General features: G+C 31.0%; 1 protein-coding gene across 1 annotated transcript in view; it reads left to right on the forward strand.

Moving 5' to 3' along the window:
* LOC106457975 (HSPB1-associated protein 1-like) overlaps positions 1-6214 on the forward strand; it is a 22969-nt gene extending 16755 nt beyond the window's left edge. The window contains exons 5-7 of the mRNA XM_022384080.1: positions 1650-1769; positions 4207-4314; positions 5188-6214. Of these exons, the coding sequence (XP_022239788.1) occupies positions 1650-1769; positions 4207-4314; positions 5188-5610 (651 nt within the window). The 3' untranslated portion in view covers positions 5611-6214. The remainder of the gene's footprint in view (positions 1-1649; positions 1770-4206; positions 4315-5187) is intronic.
* The last annotated feature ends 10386 nt before the right edge of the window (positions 6215-16600 follow it).

Consider the following 16600-nt stretch of genomic DNA (forward strand, 5'->3'; position numbering starts at 1 on the left):
TGTTCTATATTTTACGAAAAATAAGTTTAAGAACTTATTTTGAAATAGCAATAATCTATATACATATGTTATGTATAATAATTGAAATGTGACTGTATTTTACAATATACTAGTCTACTAAAACACAGCCAAGACAAGATACTTTGTACAGATCAAAGATCAGTTTTATGTTATTGGATACAGTAACATGAGTGCATGTGTGCAACATCTTGCAACTTATGTATTTTTAGCTAGGCACAGCTGAAAGGTCAATATAATAAATATATATAAATGTATAATGTTATGAGATTTAAGCTATTTAGTATAAACATTTATGTTTTCATTTATAATTTGTGTTCAGATGTTTCAGTTTTTACTGGTTGGAGCAGCTTCTTGTCATAAATTTATATTAATTGATAAATACAATAGTTGAATTATCCACGTTATACTGTTGATTTGTTTTCATTAATTCTTAAATTTATTTTCATGAAAAATAATAAACTTTGTATTACTACTAGTTAAAATAATATAGAGATCAGTTTAATAACCAACAAAGTCAGAGGAAAATATTACATCTAGTCAATGGACAGTAAATCTTTAGTCAAGATTTGAGGCAAGTGGTTTGTCACAAATTATTGAGGGTGATTGGTGTTACTTAAATTACATGTCAGCCTAAATTTACACTCGAAATGTTGGTTATAGAGGTTTGTTTGGAGACAAACATAACATATGAACTTAAAAAGTAACTGAAAATCAAAAATGTAAACAAATTTTCTCATTTTCAGAATCACTGAAATATTTTCTGTGTGTATTCACATAAAGTACTGTATTTTTTAAGTTGCTTTGATTTCTAAGCTTTATCAAAGCTAAAAGATTAATTCTCATCTAAGGGGGCTATGAGTGAGACATACACATGGATGTACTGTGTGTGAATAATGTACAGTATACTGTAAATGTTTCCACTGTCATCTAGAGGAGTTAGAAACAAAAACTGACTAAGTTCTGTATTTGCTCAAAAGTATATTTATTTGTTACTAGACTTAAATGAAACTATCTTTGCACCTCCTGAATAGTAACTTGTAAAGCTATTAAGTGTGCATGTGGATATGACAGAAAACAGACCACATAGGACTTGTACTAATTCTTTGGATGTACTACTGTAAGATACTTAAAAATATATATTAAAGATATCATGAAATCCTTTTTTGTGTTTGTCCACTTTTTCATTAAAATTGTGATGAAAAGTTTAAACAGATACGTTTGAATTGTATACATATGAAAATATACACGTATGATCTACAGAAAATTTAATTAATGTATCTTAAGTATATGGTAGTAATACAATTATTACTTCTAGTTTTTAAATATGGCTTGGGTTACCATAAAAACATTATAAAATGGAAAATACTAGAAATATTTTACACACAAATAATTTGATATAGTAAGACATAAAACTAATTTTTATTTGTAATAAAAGTTTTGTTAGGATATCAACCCTACATGTGTGTTTTGTGATTTCCATTTCAGACATGTAAACCCATATACAATAATTCAGTAGGATTTTATCTCATGATGTTCATCAAGAGCTTTTGATGATGCTTTCAGTGTTATGTTCAGTTTTCGTATTGTTTCATATATTTCACATACAGTATATAATTTAATCATTGCAGAATGCTCATCCCTATATCATCACATTAGAGCCTGGCGAAGTTTTGTTTGTGCCAAAGTTGTGGTGGCATTTTGTAGAGTGCCTAGAACCCTCTATCAGTGTCAATACATGGATCGAGCTGGTATGAATTAATAGTGTTATAGTAAGATATAATTATATTCAATAGTATAAGTGATTCCTTAATGATGTTAATCTGCTTTCCTGTATGCATTTTTGGAACTACTATAGAGATGATTATAGTATCTTCCCAATCATTTGTTTAGGTCTTCATACTTATCTGATCTTTCACAGAGACTTGCAGATCTTTACTGATTATTCATAATTATATTCCAGTTAGTTTTCTTTTAAATGCCATTCCTCAACTACATTAATTGAACCTGAATATAATTGACAGGTTGTTTTTCTGTACTACTAAAATTGTTTTTAGGATATGTGTGGGTTATTTATACACATGTTGAATATAGATCTTTTATGCTTTTACTCTTTTAAATGATGTTTATGCATTCTTATAAAGTTATTTTGTTTTTCATTCTCATATTACTTGTTTACATCAGTTAATATTCATTCTAGAAAGTTTGTATTCTGTTCACTTTTATCTAAACTTGTCTACCTTTTTGTGGTTGTTTTGATTAATTATTCTCATTTCCAATTATTGTGTGTGTTTGTGTGTATTTAGTCATGTTTTTGTTTCAATTTTTATATGACAAAATTGTAATGCTGTCTATGTATTTGCCAAGTCAGGTTTGTTTGTTTTTTATATGTAGGAGTTCTCTAAAGTTGTGCAGTTTTGATGTTTATTGAGGTAGTATTAATTTTTTTAAAATCATTCCTGTGGTCCTTAAATATTAGGTCTACAGCAACAGTGCTGTGTACTTAGGCTCACAGGATCAGCCAAAAGTCTTAACTCAGGTTGCAGACATTGTGATAATCAAACTTAGTTTTGTAATAGCTTAAAGTCATGTACCTATCCTGTTCTTGGAGATTGGATTACTCTAACTACTGTGCCTTGTTTCAGAAATGTGTCATATGTCATGTGATATATTACAGGCTTTGGATTATTGAGTATTTTCAATACTGTTATTCAGTGTACTAGACCTTTATATTTTCATATCTTTTACTTAATTTTATTCCTTTTTGTGTGTAAAAGTCCTCTAGACCATGTTGAAGGGATTTAGGCAGTTAGGGTTGATGAAATAATACATAACATTCTTTTATGTATTTCAAATTATAGTTAAATGCCAGATTTTTAATATATTCAATTTTAGTTTGTTTTTCCAGTATTATGTTAGTATGGTATAACAAGCTATTTTTGTTCTCCTGTGACGTACAAAATCTGGTAATTTTTGAACATGCTCGATGGCTAGAACATGTAATATAATCTTATATTTGGAAATTGATAAAGTGTGGATTGGATGCAATTGTTAAAACTTTGTTTGAAAATACAGTTTTTGAAAAAGAAACTAAATTTTTATTACAACAAAGTTTAATTTTTTGCTGATTATTAATATTTATGGAAATAAAAAGTTTCTCATAAATATCCTAGCTATTTTGTTTTTTGAAACCAAAATATTAACGGATGTTTCTAATTGTTTTGTCAATGTATTTATCTTCATGCACTGATGCTTGACATTTAGTAAATTGCAAATGAAAAAACATATATTTTACAAGGTTTTTTTGAGAGTAAATTGAAACCCATTACAGATAGAAACAAGAGGGAATCCTCAATAAACGTGGCACTTGAAATTATTTTACGCAGGATTAGAGTAAATTAATTTACAAGACCTTTTTTTCCTTTTTATTAACTATATTTTGTGCACCAGCAATACCAAGCATGGGGGCGCATGTACGTGTATATCCAGTATCTGATTCAATTTTATTACTCACCAGGATCTCTACCTGCCTACCCTCAAATTGAAATTTTTTAGGCAGGATTAGAGTAAATTAATCTAAGAAGCCTTGGGCAGGGTCACATACATCACTTGAAAAGGTTTGACAACTTGAGTCCAAAACTGTAATTATATCTCAAATCAGTCAAGAGATGACGGAGCTATGTGCTAAAAGTTTGTACTTAAAAAACTCGGAGCCATTCTGTGAGCTGCTACGCCGTGGCTAATAACGAGGAAGAAATTCCAGAGAGAATTTCAATATGAATTTTGATCTAAACTTTGTTCTATATATTTCTGATTTTAGTTTGTATTTACTTTTCAATGTATTTTTTTTATCCCTGTTATGTTATTAACTGTGAATGTGTTGATTAGGACCCATCTAATATTGGCTGTGCTTGTCAAAGTAGGTTATTGGTTTTCGAGGAACTGGTTATACTGTTAAAAGGGATCTTTTAGAAGATTCAATGTTATTAGTATTTCTTGTATTCATTTTTACATCTTTTCATAGTTCTTTATTTTTTGAAAGTAGTTTATCTGGGAAGAACAAATAACAATGTATCAGTATAATACTTGTAACATGGTATTTAAATTTATATCATAGGACATTTCTATGCTTGGTATTTTTTTAGTATAAATACATTTAGAGTATTGAGATATTTATTTTTATAACAGCCCAGTGATGAGGAATCAAGATTGAATGAAGCTGTTGTCCGGACATTGATGACAGCTTTGATCCCAGTGTATCAACCTGATGAAATGGAATGGATAAATCCTACTGAAGTGAGTCCATTTTATTCACAAATTTGATAATGTTTGTTAAAAAATTGATATCAACAATTTAAATAAAGTAATAATAGTTTGGTAGAATTGAAAATGGCATGCCAATTTTATTCTGCATTATGAATCTAGTAAAATATGCTTTTATATTCTATCCAGAAATTTCATGTGGCCAAACTCAACTGTACTGAAGATAAAGAACTTTTTTATTATATTGGAATTAAATATGTTATGTAGGAGATAAATGTATAACATTTTAAGAAAATGTTCCTTTGGCCTAAATCTTTTTTGCTGCTGCTTTTACATGCGAAGGGCTTGGATTTTTACCATAAAACTATATGAAAGTCTAATTAAATTCCTCAAATATTCATGACTTTTCTACAGACTGTAAACATAGATTAAATCACAAGTCATAAAAATATGCACTTATCATAAAAACTTTAATCATTGCAATAGATTTAATAAAAATGTAATTAATATTTTTTGTAATTGCATTTACAGGTACCTTTGTCATTCTATTTTGAAGGCTGTAAAAGTTTAAAAAGCATGTCTTTTCACCATATTTATAATTACCATCAAAATAACACTTTACATAAACTGCAGTTCATAATATCTGGTACTAGAACAGTTTTTACTATTAATTATTTTTTACTGGTCCATCTAAAGTTGGTATTAGCCAAAAGAATTATCTCAGATCCTCAAAATCTGGTTATTGAGTCTTCAAATGTTTTGGAAAAGTCCTTTAATTTCTTATTTAGATAAGTGTATGAACTCTAACATGTGTCTAATTTTATAGTGAAGAGAATAAAAAGATACCTCATTTACATAAATGTTCTTGCAAATGTTGATTTATAATTATGTTTTTTTTACTTTCAGGAACTTGTTTCACCTGAAGAAACTTTACATTATATTCGTATAGTTTTGAATAATCTTTGTAACCAGAGAGAAAAGAACATATTTACGTCTGATATGACACAGCAAGTAGGTTCGGATGGAAGTTGTGAAAAGAAAAGGAGACTTCATGAAACAGGAGCAACTGGTTCATACCAAGATGTTACTTCAGAATATGCCTGGATAACAAAGGTGCCTAGTCTCACATTCACTGAATTCCAAAATGTGTGCTGTGCCAATAATAAAGACAAAAAAGGTTTAGAAGGCCTTTCGTGTAGTAGCTCGAACATAGAAGTTCCCTTAAAAGATGTTCTCAATTCTTTTGTTCATCCTGATGTGGTACAGTGTGTTGTTGACAAGTTAACAAACTTGTTCACTTGTACGTCATCAGAAACCAATAAAGTATGAACTAACTTGTACTTTAAGTCTTTTTAAGAAATATTTGTCAATCTTACAGAAAATAAAATCTTCCAGTTTTTCAGCACAGAATTTGAGTTTTTCTATCAAACTCTAAATGTCCATGTAGTTTTTATGAGTAAAACATTTTTTTTCCATTCTTTCTGTAAAGTAAAGCTTTCAAATTCGTAAAAAAATACAGTTTGAAATGTATGGCATGTTTTTGTCTATAGGTTTAAACTTAAGGTTGTGTCTTGAGTTTCAACGAAGTCTTTAACATTAATTTTAATTTTAAAACCTATTTTTGTACTCGCACTTCATCCTTATGTGTAAGACGGGCATTCTGTCATACAGTCTTACTCAAAAAACTTGTACAAATAACCTTTACAGTTAGCTGCACTATCAAACTTGGCTTAATTAGAAGCATTACAATCTTGTACAGTGTATTCTCTTGTTTTATATTTAGGATTTTTTCATCTCCTTCTCACATAACCAGTTTTTTGGTCCTTCCAAAAAAAAAGACTGAAAAAAATCTGCAGAATTACTTTGAGTTTAATACCAAGTTATGAACTGTTGTATAAATAATGTTAGTAAATAAAACATTTTTCAGAATGGACTTCAGTTGTATGTTCAGGAACAAAGTTTATTCTAATATTAATTCCAAGACCTGAAAATTCTGTTGAGTCCTTTTTTAATGTTATTTTTTTTCCTTGATTACAGAGAAAATAATTTTTTTTCACAGTTTGTTAGACATATATCCAGCAGAAACTTAACATTGCTACCAAGTATTAGATCTGAATTCTTATGTAGTTCTCAGTTGTGAAAGTTTTTGTTCATTCTTTTTGTACAAAATAAGATCTTTTTCATTGTTCTCCAAAAAGGACTTGAAGACCAGCTTTCAGTAACGTATTTCATTTGAATAAAATGTTTCTACTTTTGAATCCATGCACAACTATAATTTGTATGCCCATTATCAAAAAATAAAATCTTTGTAATAATTTTTTAAAACTACAAAACATATTTGCAACAAGAACAAACTCAATTTTCTTATTAACTCTAGAAACGATTATTCAAAACTATTTAAACCTTCATCGTGAATGAATATTCATTATAAAACTCCATACTTAGTTTCAACAAGAAGAAAAACTTTGCTAATTTTCTCAGTCCGTAATTACCAGCTGTTTTTGATTCACTAGAAAATATAAATTTTTTAATTATGATGTTGAACATTGTTTTGAAGTATTCTTTGTCACAAGTACATGCTGTGCGCGGCCTTTAAAGGTGTACGATAACTGACTTCAGTAACTTGTGTGTCTAACTGTTGGTCCATGGTCCGCGCTCTGTTACTGCAAACAAAAAACAAAAAAAAAACGTACTTCTCACTTTCGGAACATGAGTACGGTGGGTGGTGTTGACCAGCTGGCCTCCCTCTAGTCTATCACTTTAAAATTCAGAACGGCTAGCGCAGATAGTCCTTGAGTAACTTCAACAAAACTTTTAAGTCTGTAGAATTTCCCGTAAAGTATGTTATATGTTTTTATGTTCTATATTTTCTAATATTTTCCTTTATTTTGAAACGTTTTCGTTTGTTCCAGAAGATTATTAACGATTTATAAAATGTGGCTCTAAAGCAGTACTTAGCAAAGGAAAAAAATGTAATAACTTACAATTGTAAAATAAAATTGAAAATGATAACGTAATGGGTTTTAGCAAGCTTCTAGGAACATACCCAATATTTCCTGAAAGTTTCGTTGTGATCATAGATCGGGAAGTTGGAAAGTTTTCGTTTAGGGCATGTAGTACAGACATTCGCTTTGGATAAAGATATTTATTTGTAAGTAATTATAACTTTTATAGTTTTTAAATTAATTAAGAATCCATTATCGTTCGCATTTTGTTTACACAAGTTTGTTTTCTTTTGGATATTCACAAGCTATCTAGAAGCTAACTATTTTTTAGCTTCTCTTGTTTGACCGAATACTGATATTTGACCGTTACCCTTATAACACATTCATGGCCACAAAACGAGGAACGGGATTTTTTTTTTTTAATGGTTGTAACGGAACTCAAACGCACGGCTCGCATGTCGTCAGTCTGGAACGCCAACCATTGGGCTACTCTCATCCCATGTACACAACTATTCTGTTAGAAAAATATCTTACACGCTATTCACATTTTTGACTCTCATGATACGAATGCTCAATACGTATATTTTCGTGTGTGTGAACAATTTAGTATTTGAGAAATATCTAATTTAAAAGTTATTTTTCAGTTTGAATATGAAAGATCAACCAACATAAAAACATACTTTCAAAGACAAACGCAATATTAATATTGTGTACAGTTTAATTAAAGATCTGTAGCAATATATATTGTTATCTCTTTAGCGACTAATTTATGTTTTTCACTAAAATGGCATACATAATGGAAAGGTTCACATTTATAAAATTATAAGTAGTAAGACTAATCTATCTAGGCCTAGAATGGTCAAGTGGTTAGGGCGCTCCCTATCGATTCCCCGTACCAACAAACATACTCAATCTTTCAGCGGATGGGGCGTTATAATGTCATGGGCAATCCTACTATTCGTTGGCAAAAGAGTAGCCCAGGAGTATGCAGTGGGGGGTGTTTACTAGGTGCCTTCCCTCTAGTGTTTCACTACTAAATTAAGGACGGCTAGTGCAGATAGCCCATCAATCTATCTACTGACTTGTGAAAGAATTCATGGTAAACTACACGTTCTTTATTCCAGAACTACGAAACTACCAGTTTTCAAGATATTTATATGTATCTATGTGTGTTTGGATGTTTCCAAGTTTTATTTCATTCCAACTGATTCTTATCTATGAATTACTTTTCTCTTTTGTACCAGTTGAAGACCTTTTGCTTTCATGTGTTGATGTGAGAAGTACATTTGTATTTTACATGCTTGTTCTTTATTCATACATATTGATTTTACTAGCTTTTTTTAATACTTATGTATTGGTTTTACTCACCTTATAACGATAAAATCTTATCTCTAGTGTTCCAATTTTTATAGTTCTAGTTTTAATTTTTGCGTCACTATCTTCGTTCCCATCTGAAAGTAGCGTTTCAGCCTCGAAAACTATTTTCGTTTTTTCAGTATTTTTTACATAAAAATTCAATGTAGCCATTTGATTGAGAAATGTTTTTACAATGTGCTACAAAGTCTGGTATGCTATTTGAACTGTAATATGTAGCTGTAAATAAAAGGTCAAAGTTTGACATCATAGAACACAACTTAATATGTTTCAAGAAAACTGCACAAGGCTTAGTTAATTAGGTAAATATAAGTTATAGTTTTTGAACATCAAGAAGTTCGGAGGTAACCGTATTGTGCAAAGAGCAAGGCATGTTACCGATACACTAGAAGAGCAACCTTCAAACGTAGAAGGACGTTCTATGCAGAAAAAAACAACAAAAAACTTCTGTACCAAAGAGAATCAGGTCAAAGTGACGTCAAAGAAATCCTTGAACCATTTTTTATATAACCAACGACTTCTGAGTAGAATTTTATCTGATTGTTTGTTGTTAAATAAAAATCTACGCAATAAGTTGTTTGTTTTCTGACCACTACAACCTCATAAGCCCACAAACTTGCCACTGACAGATGGCTCTCTTCGTAGGTGGAGTGAATATTAAACTCTTGGTTATCAGGCAGGCGGTAGCACTACTTATGTAGGGATGGTTCGGATTGTTCATTGATTTGATATTTTAAATATCTCCTCAATGGGTCATCAGAACTTTACAATACAGTGTTTCCTTTTATAAAATATCTGTAATGACTTAGTCGCAACGTCTGGAAATATAGCAAAAAGTTTGAATATCTTATTTCTTCTTTTTTATTATTACACGATAGCTCAAAACAAAGCAATGGTGTCAGCCAATTTCACTGAGGTGACATAGTTTCAAACGGAGTATACGCTTTTATAAGTATCATTAACTAGTAATACTTATAAAAAAATCTGAATTTTAGTGTAAACAATGTTATCATTACCCCTTGAAGTTTGCTTTCTTACAGAAATTTGGTGTTCCTTCAAGAAACTTAAGTACAGAGTGCAACAGGAATTACCAGCCAATAATAGATATACAATAAATATTACAGTTGGAGTCTCGTTGTATTTAGAACTTGGTGGTAAATACAACTTTCCTATGTCTATTGAAACACTGCATAAAAAAAGAAAAACTTTAAAAAAAGAAATAAATGTAGGGATGGCTAATATCAACCACGTAAAAATAATACAAACAAGATAGCAGGAATGGAATTTGCATCATCCCTACATTATAGCTCACGCAAGAATTAACATATACTAATATATACATATTACTATTCGATCACAATTAAGTTTAATTTATCCTGTTTTTGTTTGTTAACATTCTACTACAATGACATCCCTACTATCTTGTTTTAGAAGGATTGATATTATCCATCACTACATTTATTTCATTTTTTGAAAAGTTTTTGTTTACTTGTACACAGATGCATCTCCTGGTAACGACACGTCTTTACTGACTTTGCTACGAATATGGCAAAATTTTCAACTAAAAAAGATCCATTAACAGCTGAACCTTAGAGCCGTGTCAGGAAAGAAAAGGACACTTAAAATCTTGACATAAAAACAAACGCTCTAAAAAAATTGAAACTCTATGTCAACAAAATTGTTTGTGTTTCGAAGATCTGTTTAATTTCTGGACACCTTGTATATTATTTGGGATGTTGTATAAGGCTTAAGTCTATACAAGCTATTGACCTTAAAGTTCCAAATACTGAGCTCATTTGGACACATTGGCCGTGTGCTAGTTAATTTGTTAGGCTATCGGCAGATCGTATGATGTCTCAATTATAGGACAAGCTACCCGTGTATAATTTCGTTTTTATTAGTACTCTACGAAAAAGCAAACGTACGTTTGATCCATACGTTTTCACATGTTTGACTTACATTTTCCAGATGTTGTCATACTTTATAATAAACAGAATTAGTACTTTTATTCATTACTACTGTTCGTAGCACGTCCACAGGTTTTGACCAACGTTACGTTTCAAATAATAATAAATCGGTCTACCATTGTAACGTCGAAATATGTAGAGTCGTCAACTTTTTGAAGGCCATAGATAGGCTTAAATAAAATGTTTTTAATTGTGTACCAGTTTAAAGTTGAATATTATTTATGATTTTAACTTTATACAAAAGTGCCAAAATACTATAATTAAATAATCTAGTCATTATCAGTATGAAATCTGGGATTAATAACAAGTTCATTTTTTTAGTGCAAAAGACACACTAGAAACAAATATTTTATTATTGGTTAGTAATGTATTATAAGTGATTTCAAAACTTTTGACAATTAATTTGTAGAATAATTAATGCTCTATAAACTTGAGGTGACCAGTTTAATCAGCAACTAGAGCTCAACCTTTCCATTAAGCTGATTGAAATTTTGTCAACGTAGCTTTATCTGAGTAAGAGATCACTCCACATCCAGTTAATAATTTGCCTTATCCTAATCTGTAAAATACACGAATGTGCTGTAATCAAAAGTTTGTTATTTACAGAGGAACAAACGCTACGTGAAAGTGCGTGTTGTGGTATATAGATATACCATGCACTTCTATCTTCTTGTATTATCATATCTATACTGAACTTATCATTTATTCTGTGTTATGTGCAAGTTTCACCTAACACGTGTTCGAAAAAACTTTTAGGTTCATCTTGTTCTGGTTGTCTTCGTTTTTGTTATTCTCGAGTAAATAACACGTGTCTTGCTCGTGGTGGTATTGCTGCAATCCTGCACGTTGTGCAAGGATGCCGACAGCAGTGTCCCTCAATTCAGTTAACATCTCGAGGTTACAGCCTCACCTATGTTTGAATGAGAATGACTAGTCATATGAAGCGTCAGTCGTTGGGAGTAAATGCGACGTTTATTTCAAAGTAATGAACGTGTATATTTAGTCCGTTTAGTACATGGATTCAGCCTAGTCATTTGAAGAAATTAGATCCAATAAAAGCGATCGCATCGTGTGAATAAAACAAGTAAAAACACTGTGTTTGTGTCATGTCAGTTTCAATAAAGATTTATCATTTCGTTTTTCAATTTGTGTACAGTTTCTCTATTTCATTCATTCTCACAGCTCAGTTACTCAGAGATATAACACTACTTCGTAATATATAACTGGACCGAATATCCTCATATTAAGCAGACCTATCCTATTGCTCTAATGTTTTTTCAGTTTTACCTGAATATATCACAATATTATTGCATGAGAATTAAAAGTTTCTTTTCTTTTTTTTTATTTTAATTATGTGTTGTTGTTTTTCCCCATAAACAGAATAAGCACACAGCCCAAGTCAATTAGATAACCCATAAAAAAACAATTTCAAATGTGAAGTAGGTTGACTATGTCCTCACAAATTGACGATGTGGCCACAAAGGTAGTGATTATCCATATTTATAGCGTGATAGGTGCATCATCTTTCTTATGTTACACAAAATAGCTACATACATTCAGCACTGAATGGAATATCATAAAGTCGAAATACTCTGTTCCCTTCAATAAGCGGATGCCACTAATTGTGCCTTTAAAATGTGGTTAACACACAAAGAAAAGTAGCTGAAGACTAGACCAAAACATATGAGCTGACACAAAAATGTCATGGCCCAAATTTATTTTGTACTGACTCACAGAAAAGGTTGCAAGATAATATTATTAACATGCTGAGCAATATGTCAGAACTGATTTGGCGAGTAAAAGATAACACAAAATGAGTTTCGTGTTTTCTGCAGCGCCAGAGTGTGAAGTTTTGATCAGCCGCTCAAGGATCTTTATTTTGATGATATTATTCGTAACATTTTGGAGTACACTTTTTAGCGACACCATATTAAAGGCCCTGATACGATACACCATTACTTCAAATGACGCTATAGCAATGAATTGGCTATCACCTTTAATTGTTGAAATACCAAGAGCTGTCTATAGGCAATGAGCTCGTCCCTATCGTCGACTGCACCAATAATTGTCTTTAAAATACTGTAGTGGTTAACAACAGATGTTCAGTCAGATGATAAAGCATGTCTTCTGGAGTTGTTGTTAGCAGTGGCTGAAATCATGTGTATCAAACTTCTACTTTGTCCTCCTTCATAACTGCTGGATATCATCCATCAAGAAACGTTTTTTCTCAATGGTTTGAAGTTAGAGAAATGACCAATTGCAGATGCGCAATTGCTTCATCTTGTCCAACTGATTATGTAGGTTTTTGTTTATTTTTTCTACTAAGGATATTAGTTCACTTTTACAGTTTATTCTCTTATTTTTATATTCATAACAATTGCGCATGTTTCGTCATAGCAGTCATATATTAAACCTTCAGGATTCAGCTCTGTTTTTGAAAATGGTAATTTGTTTCCTTTACTTGCTTGTTTACACTTTTAAATAAAAGAGGTCGTTTTTCAGACTGAAGAGCAAGAACATACTTATACTTTTGATTCAATATGTAGACAACTCATAACTATATTAGAACCTGAGAAAAACTTGAAAAGGTATACTGTTCATTTAGAAGAACTGATTATAACAGATGGGAGAAGAGCCAGTCAGTATTAATTGTTATCTATAAATGAATGGAGATTTCAAACACTTGTTATTATATAAGATTTGATTATTGTGATGATCACGATCATGTTTATAAATTTCTAGGACACCCTTATTGGTTTAAGTGTGACGTTAAATGTGCAAACCGCTAATTTTGTCTAAAACATTTTCTATTTTAGACTATGCAACTATTTACTTCCACAAAGAAAAACTCTCCAAAACCTATAGGTAAGTTCATTTACTTCGAGTTAAGGTTATTGCCACCAGATGAGAGCAACTTAACTGACTCGTTCTTTTGGTCTCATTTACTTTCATGTGACCTACTTACTAGAAATAGAAAACTTAACGTTAAATTGTCGGGTGTATAACGGTTTTCTATATGTTTGAAAACATACTTTTGCAGTTAGATAACTTCCCAAATTTTTAAAACTTACAAAAATTAAGTCCTTTATATTTAAACATTCTGTTACTTCAATGACTGCATTCACATGGATATAAAGTCAATTTTTACAATGAGCACTGTGATTCATCGTTGATTAATCAGCTGATGTCAAAAGAATACTAGAAAACAGGATATTAAATGCTTATTTCATATTTTTGCATTATTTATACTACTGAATTTAACATTTTTGTTCACTCTATTCTGCAGCCATCTGGCGACGGTACAGACAAGTCATAACATTGGACAACAATGCTGTTGAGAAAGGATGCATACTAGCCTTTTGGGATAAAATCTTTGTATTGTTTGTTAAGCACAAAGCTATGTCTACCATGGGTATTAAAATCCGGTTTTTAGCGTTATAAGTCCGCATACTTACCGCAATGCCACTGGTCGACTACAGTCTTTGGATCTGAAAATAATAATTTCGCAGAAAATATACAAAAGTTTATTAATCTGACTTGTTTTTATGTATACATCTTCAGCATGAGTCTTCTGATATTTCTACATATTTTAAAACCTTATCTCTCAAAGATGGTAGAACTTGTAACAAAGTAAGCTTTGGGATCGTGAGATGATAATTATCCAGAGTTACTAAATTTCTGTATCTGTGGTTACAAATTATAAAGAAATTTACTAAAATTTTGTTTTCCAGAGTCTTCTTGTACAAAAACTTCTGAGCTTGTTATTTTTGATGCTATAATTACTAATTTAACTATAAGGTTACTGTGTTGTTGTTTTTAACAGTTATTGACACATACGTTAGAATAAATTATAACTTTAAAACTTGATTATTTAGAAATGGTAATTTATATCTTTGCCCATTTTCTACTCTAAACCGAAACTGAGGATGTTGTGGTAATAAATAAGTTTAAGTATAGTTATATGACAGCTGTAAATTTCCAGCCAACTACGTGATTACTGGAATGGTGTATATGAAAGGGACTTGTATGCAGTTACTTGTCATAATATTACGCATACAAAGGAATGTGCAACGTCTAGAGCTAGTGACCACTTGATAATACCATGCATTTTGTTGTACAAAGTATCATTAAATTTAAAATAATTTCTTGCGTATCAAATAAAATAAACCTGTCGAAAACGTAATAAAATAACAATTTTGGTACTCGTAGAATGATCTGTATAAATATAATAGCATTGTCTGTTATATGTTCATGTAACTACTTCGCAGGGTGTGGATGGATCTTCACCAAAATTGGTATGGATGTTCATTAGGTCCATGCGGAGGTACACACAAACTTTCAATTTTGCATTTTGCAGTTTTTATGGGAGTTTCTTTATCACTACATCGCTCCCTTTAGATGGATCTTCACCAAATTTTGTTGGGTCCATTCGAAGATATATGCAAATTTGCGGGTTTCACATTTTGTATTTTGCAATTTTTATGGGCGTTTTTGTGTTTTTTACCACTACCTCACCTCCTGTGGGTGGATCTCTCACCAAATTTTTTGTGGAGGGTCACTGAGTCCATGGAGAGATCCATACAAATTTTCAGTTTTGTATTTTGCGTTTTGTGGTTTTTATAGCCGTTTTTGCATTTTTACCATTACTTCGCCCCCTGTTGATGGATCTTCACCAAATTTGGCCTGAAGGTTTATTGGATCCATGCAGAGATACGTGCAAAATTGCGGTTTCACATTTTGTGTTTTGCAGTTTTTCTGTTGGTAATAAATAAGTAATAAAAATACTTCTCCATATCGAACTCCACATATTGTTGTAAGTTAGCTACTCCAGACTTTAGGAATGATAAAATATATAAATAAATAAATAAAATACGCTTGTATTCTGACATTCCTTTCCCCTTTACCTTCATCTACTTTGTATGTACACGTCACATATTTAAGTGGCTTAGTTTTTTTTTTTCTTATTGACATTTTTCATTGAAACAAAATCTTTAAGGATTTTTGTTTTGCTTGTTATGAAGTACATATTTACACAATGGGCTCTCTGTGTTGCGTCAACAGGAGATAAGTTTTTAATTTTTTGTAACTTGTTATTTATTTCATTAAAATAGAATCTTTAATTGATTGATCTGTTTTCTTAACCTGGCTTTTTCATTGAAATCAAATCTTTGGGTGGCTGATTTATTATTGTATCTTTTTTCCATTGAAATAATTGAAATAATTTAAGTGGCTGATCTGTTTTCTTAACTTGGATTTTTCATTGAAATCAAATCTTTGGGTGGCTGATTTATTATTGTATCTTTTTTCCATTGAAATAATTTAAGTGGCTGATCTGTTTTCTTAACTTGGATTTTTCATTAAAATCAAATTATTGGGTGGTTGATTCGCTTTTTTAACTTGGCCTTTTATGTGGCTGAACCTTTTTTAACTTGGCCTTTTATGTGGCTGAACCTTTTTTAACTTGGCCTTTTATGTGGCTGAACCTTTTTTATAGCTTGGTCTATTTTGTAGGTAACATATTAATGACTGACTAACTTTATTGTCTGTGTAAATCTGTAATGTTAGATTAAACATGGTACTGTACAAATTGTTACGTACATACAAATTTTCCAAAGATGTTATTTAAATCCACCAAGATTTTCAATGGCAATGGGTATAAAGTATGACAAACAAAATCACTAAACATATCGTGTCAATTAGAGATTTGGAGGTCCAATAAATATATCGTGTCAATTACAGATTTGGAGGTCCAATAAATATATCGTGTCAATTAGAGATTTGGAGGTCCAATAAATATATCGTGTCAATTAGAGATTTGGAGGTCCAATAAATATATCGTGTCAATTAGAGATTTGGAGGTCCAATAAATATATCGTGTCAATTAGAAATTTGGAGGTCCAATAAATATATCGTGTCAATTAGAGATTTGGAGATCCAATAAATATATCGTGTCAATTACAGATTTGGAGGTCCAATAAATATATCGTGTCAATTACAGATTTTGAGGTCCAATAAATATATCGTGTCAATTAC

Source organism: Limulus polyphemus, unplaced genomic scaffold, assembly GCF_000517525.1.
Source record: "Limulus polyphemus unplaced genomic scaffold, Limulus_polyphemus-2.1.2 Scaffold400, whole genome shotgun sequence".
Classification (NCBI taxonomy): Eukaryota; Metazoa; Arthropoda; class Merostomata; order Xiphosura; family Limulidae; genus Limulus; species Limulus polyphemus.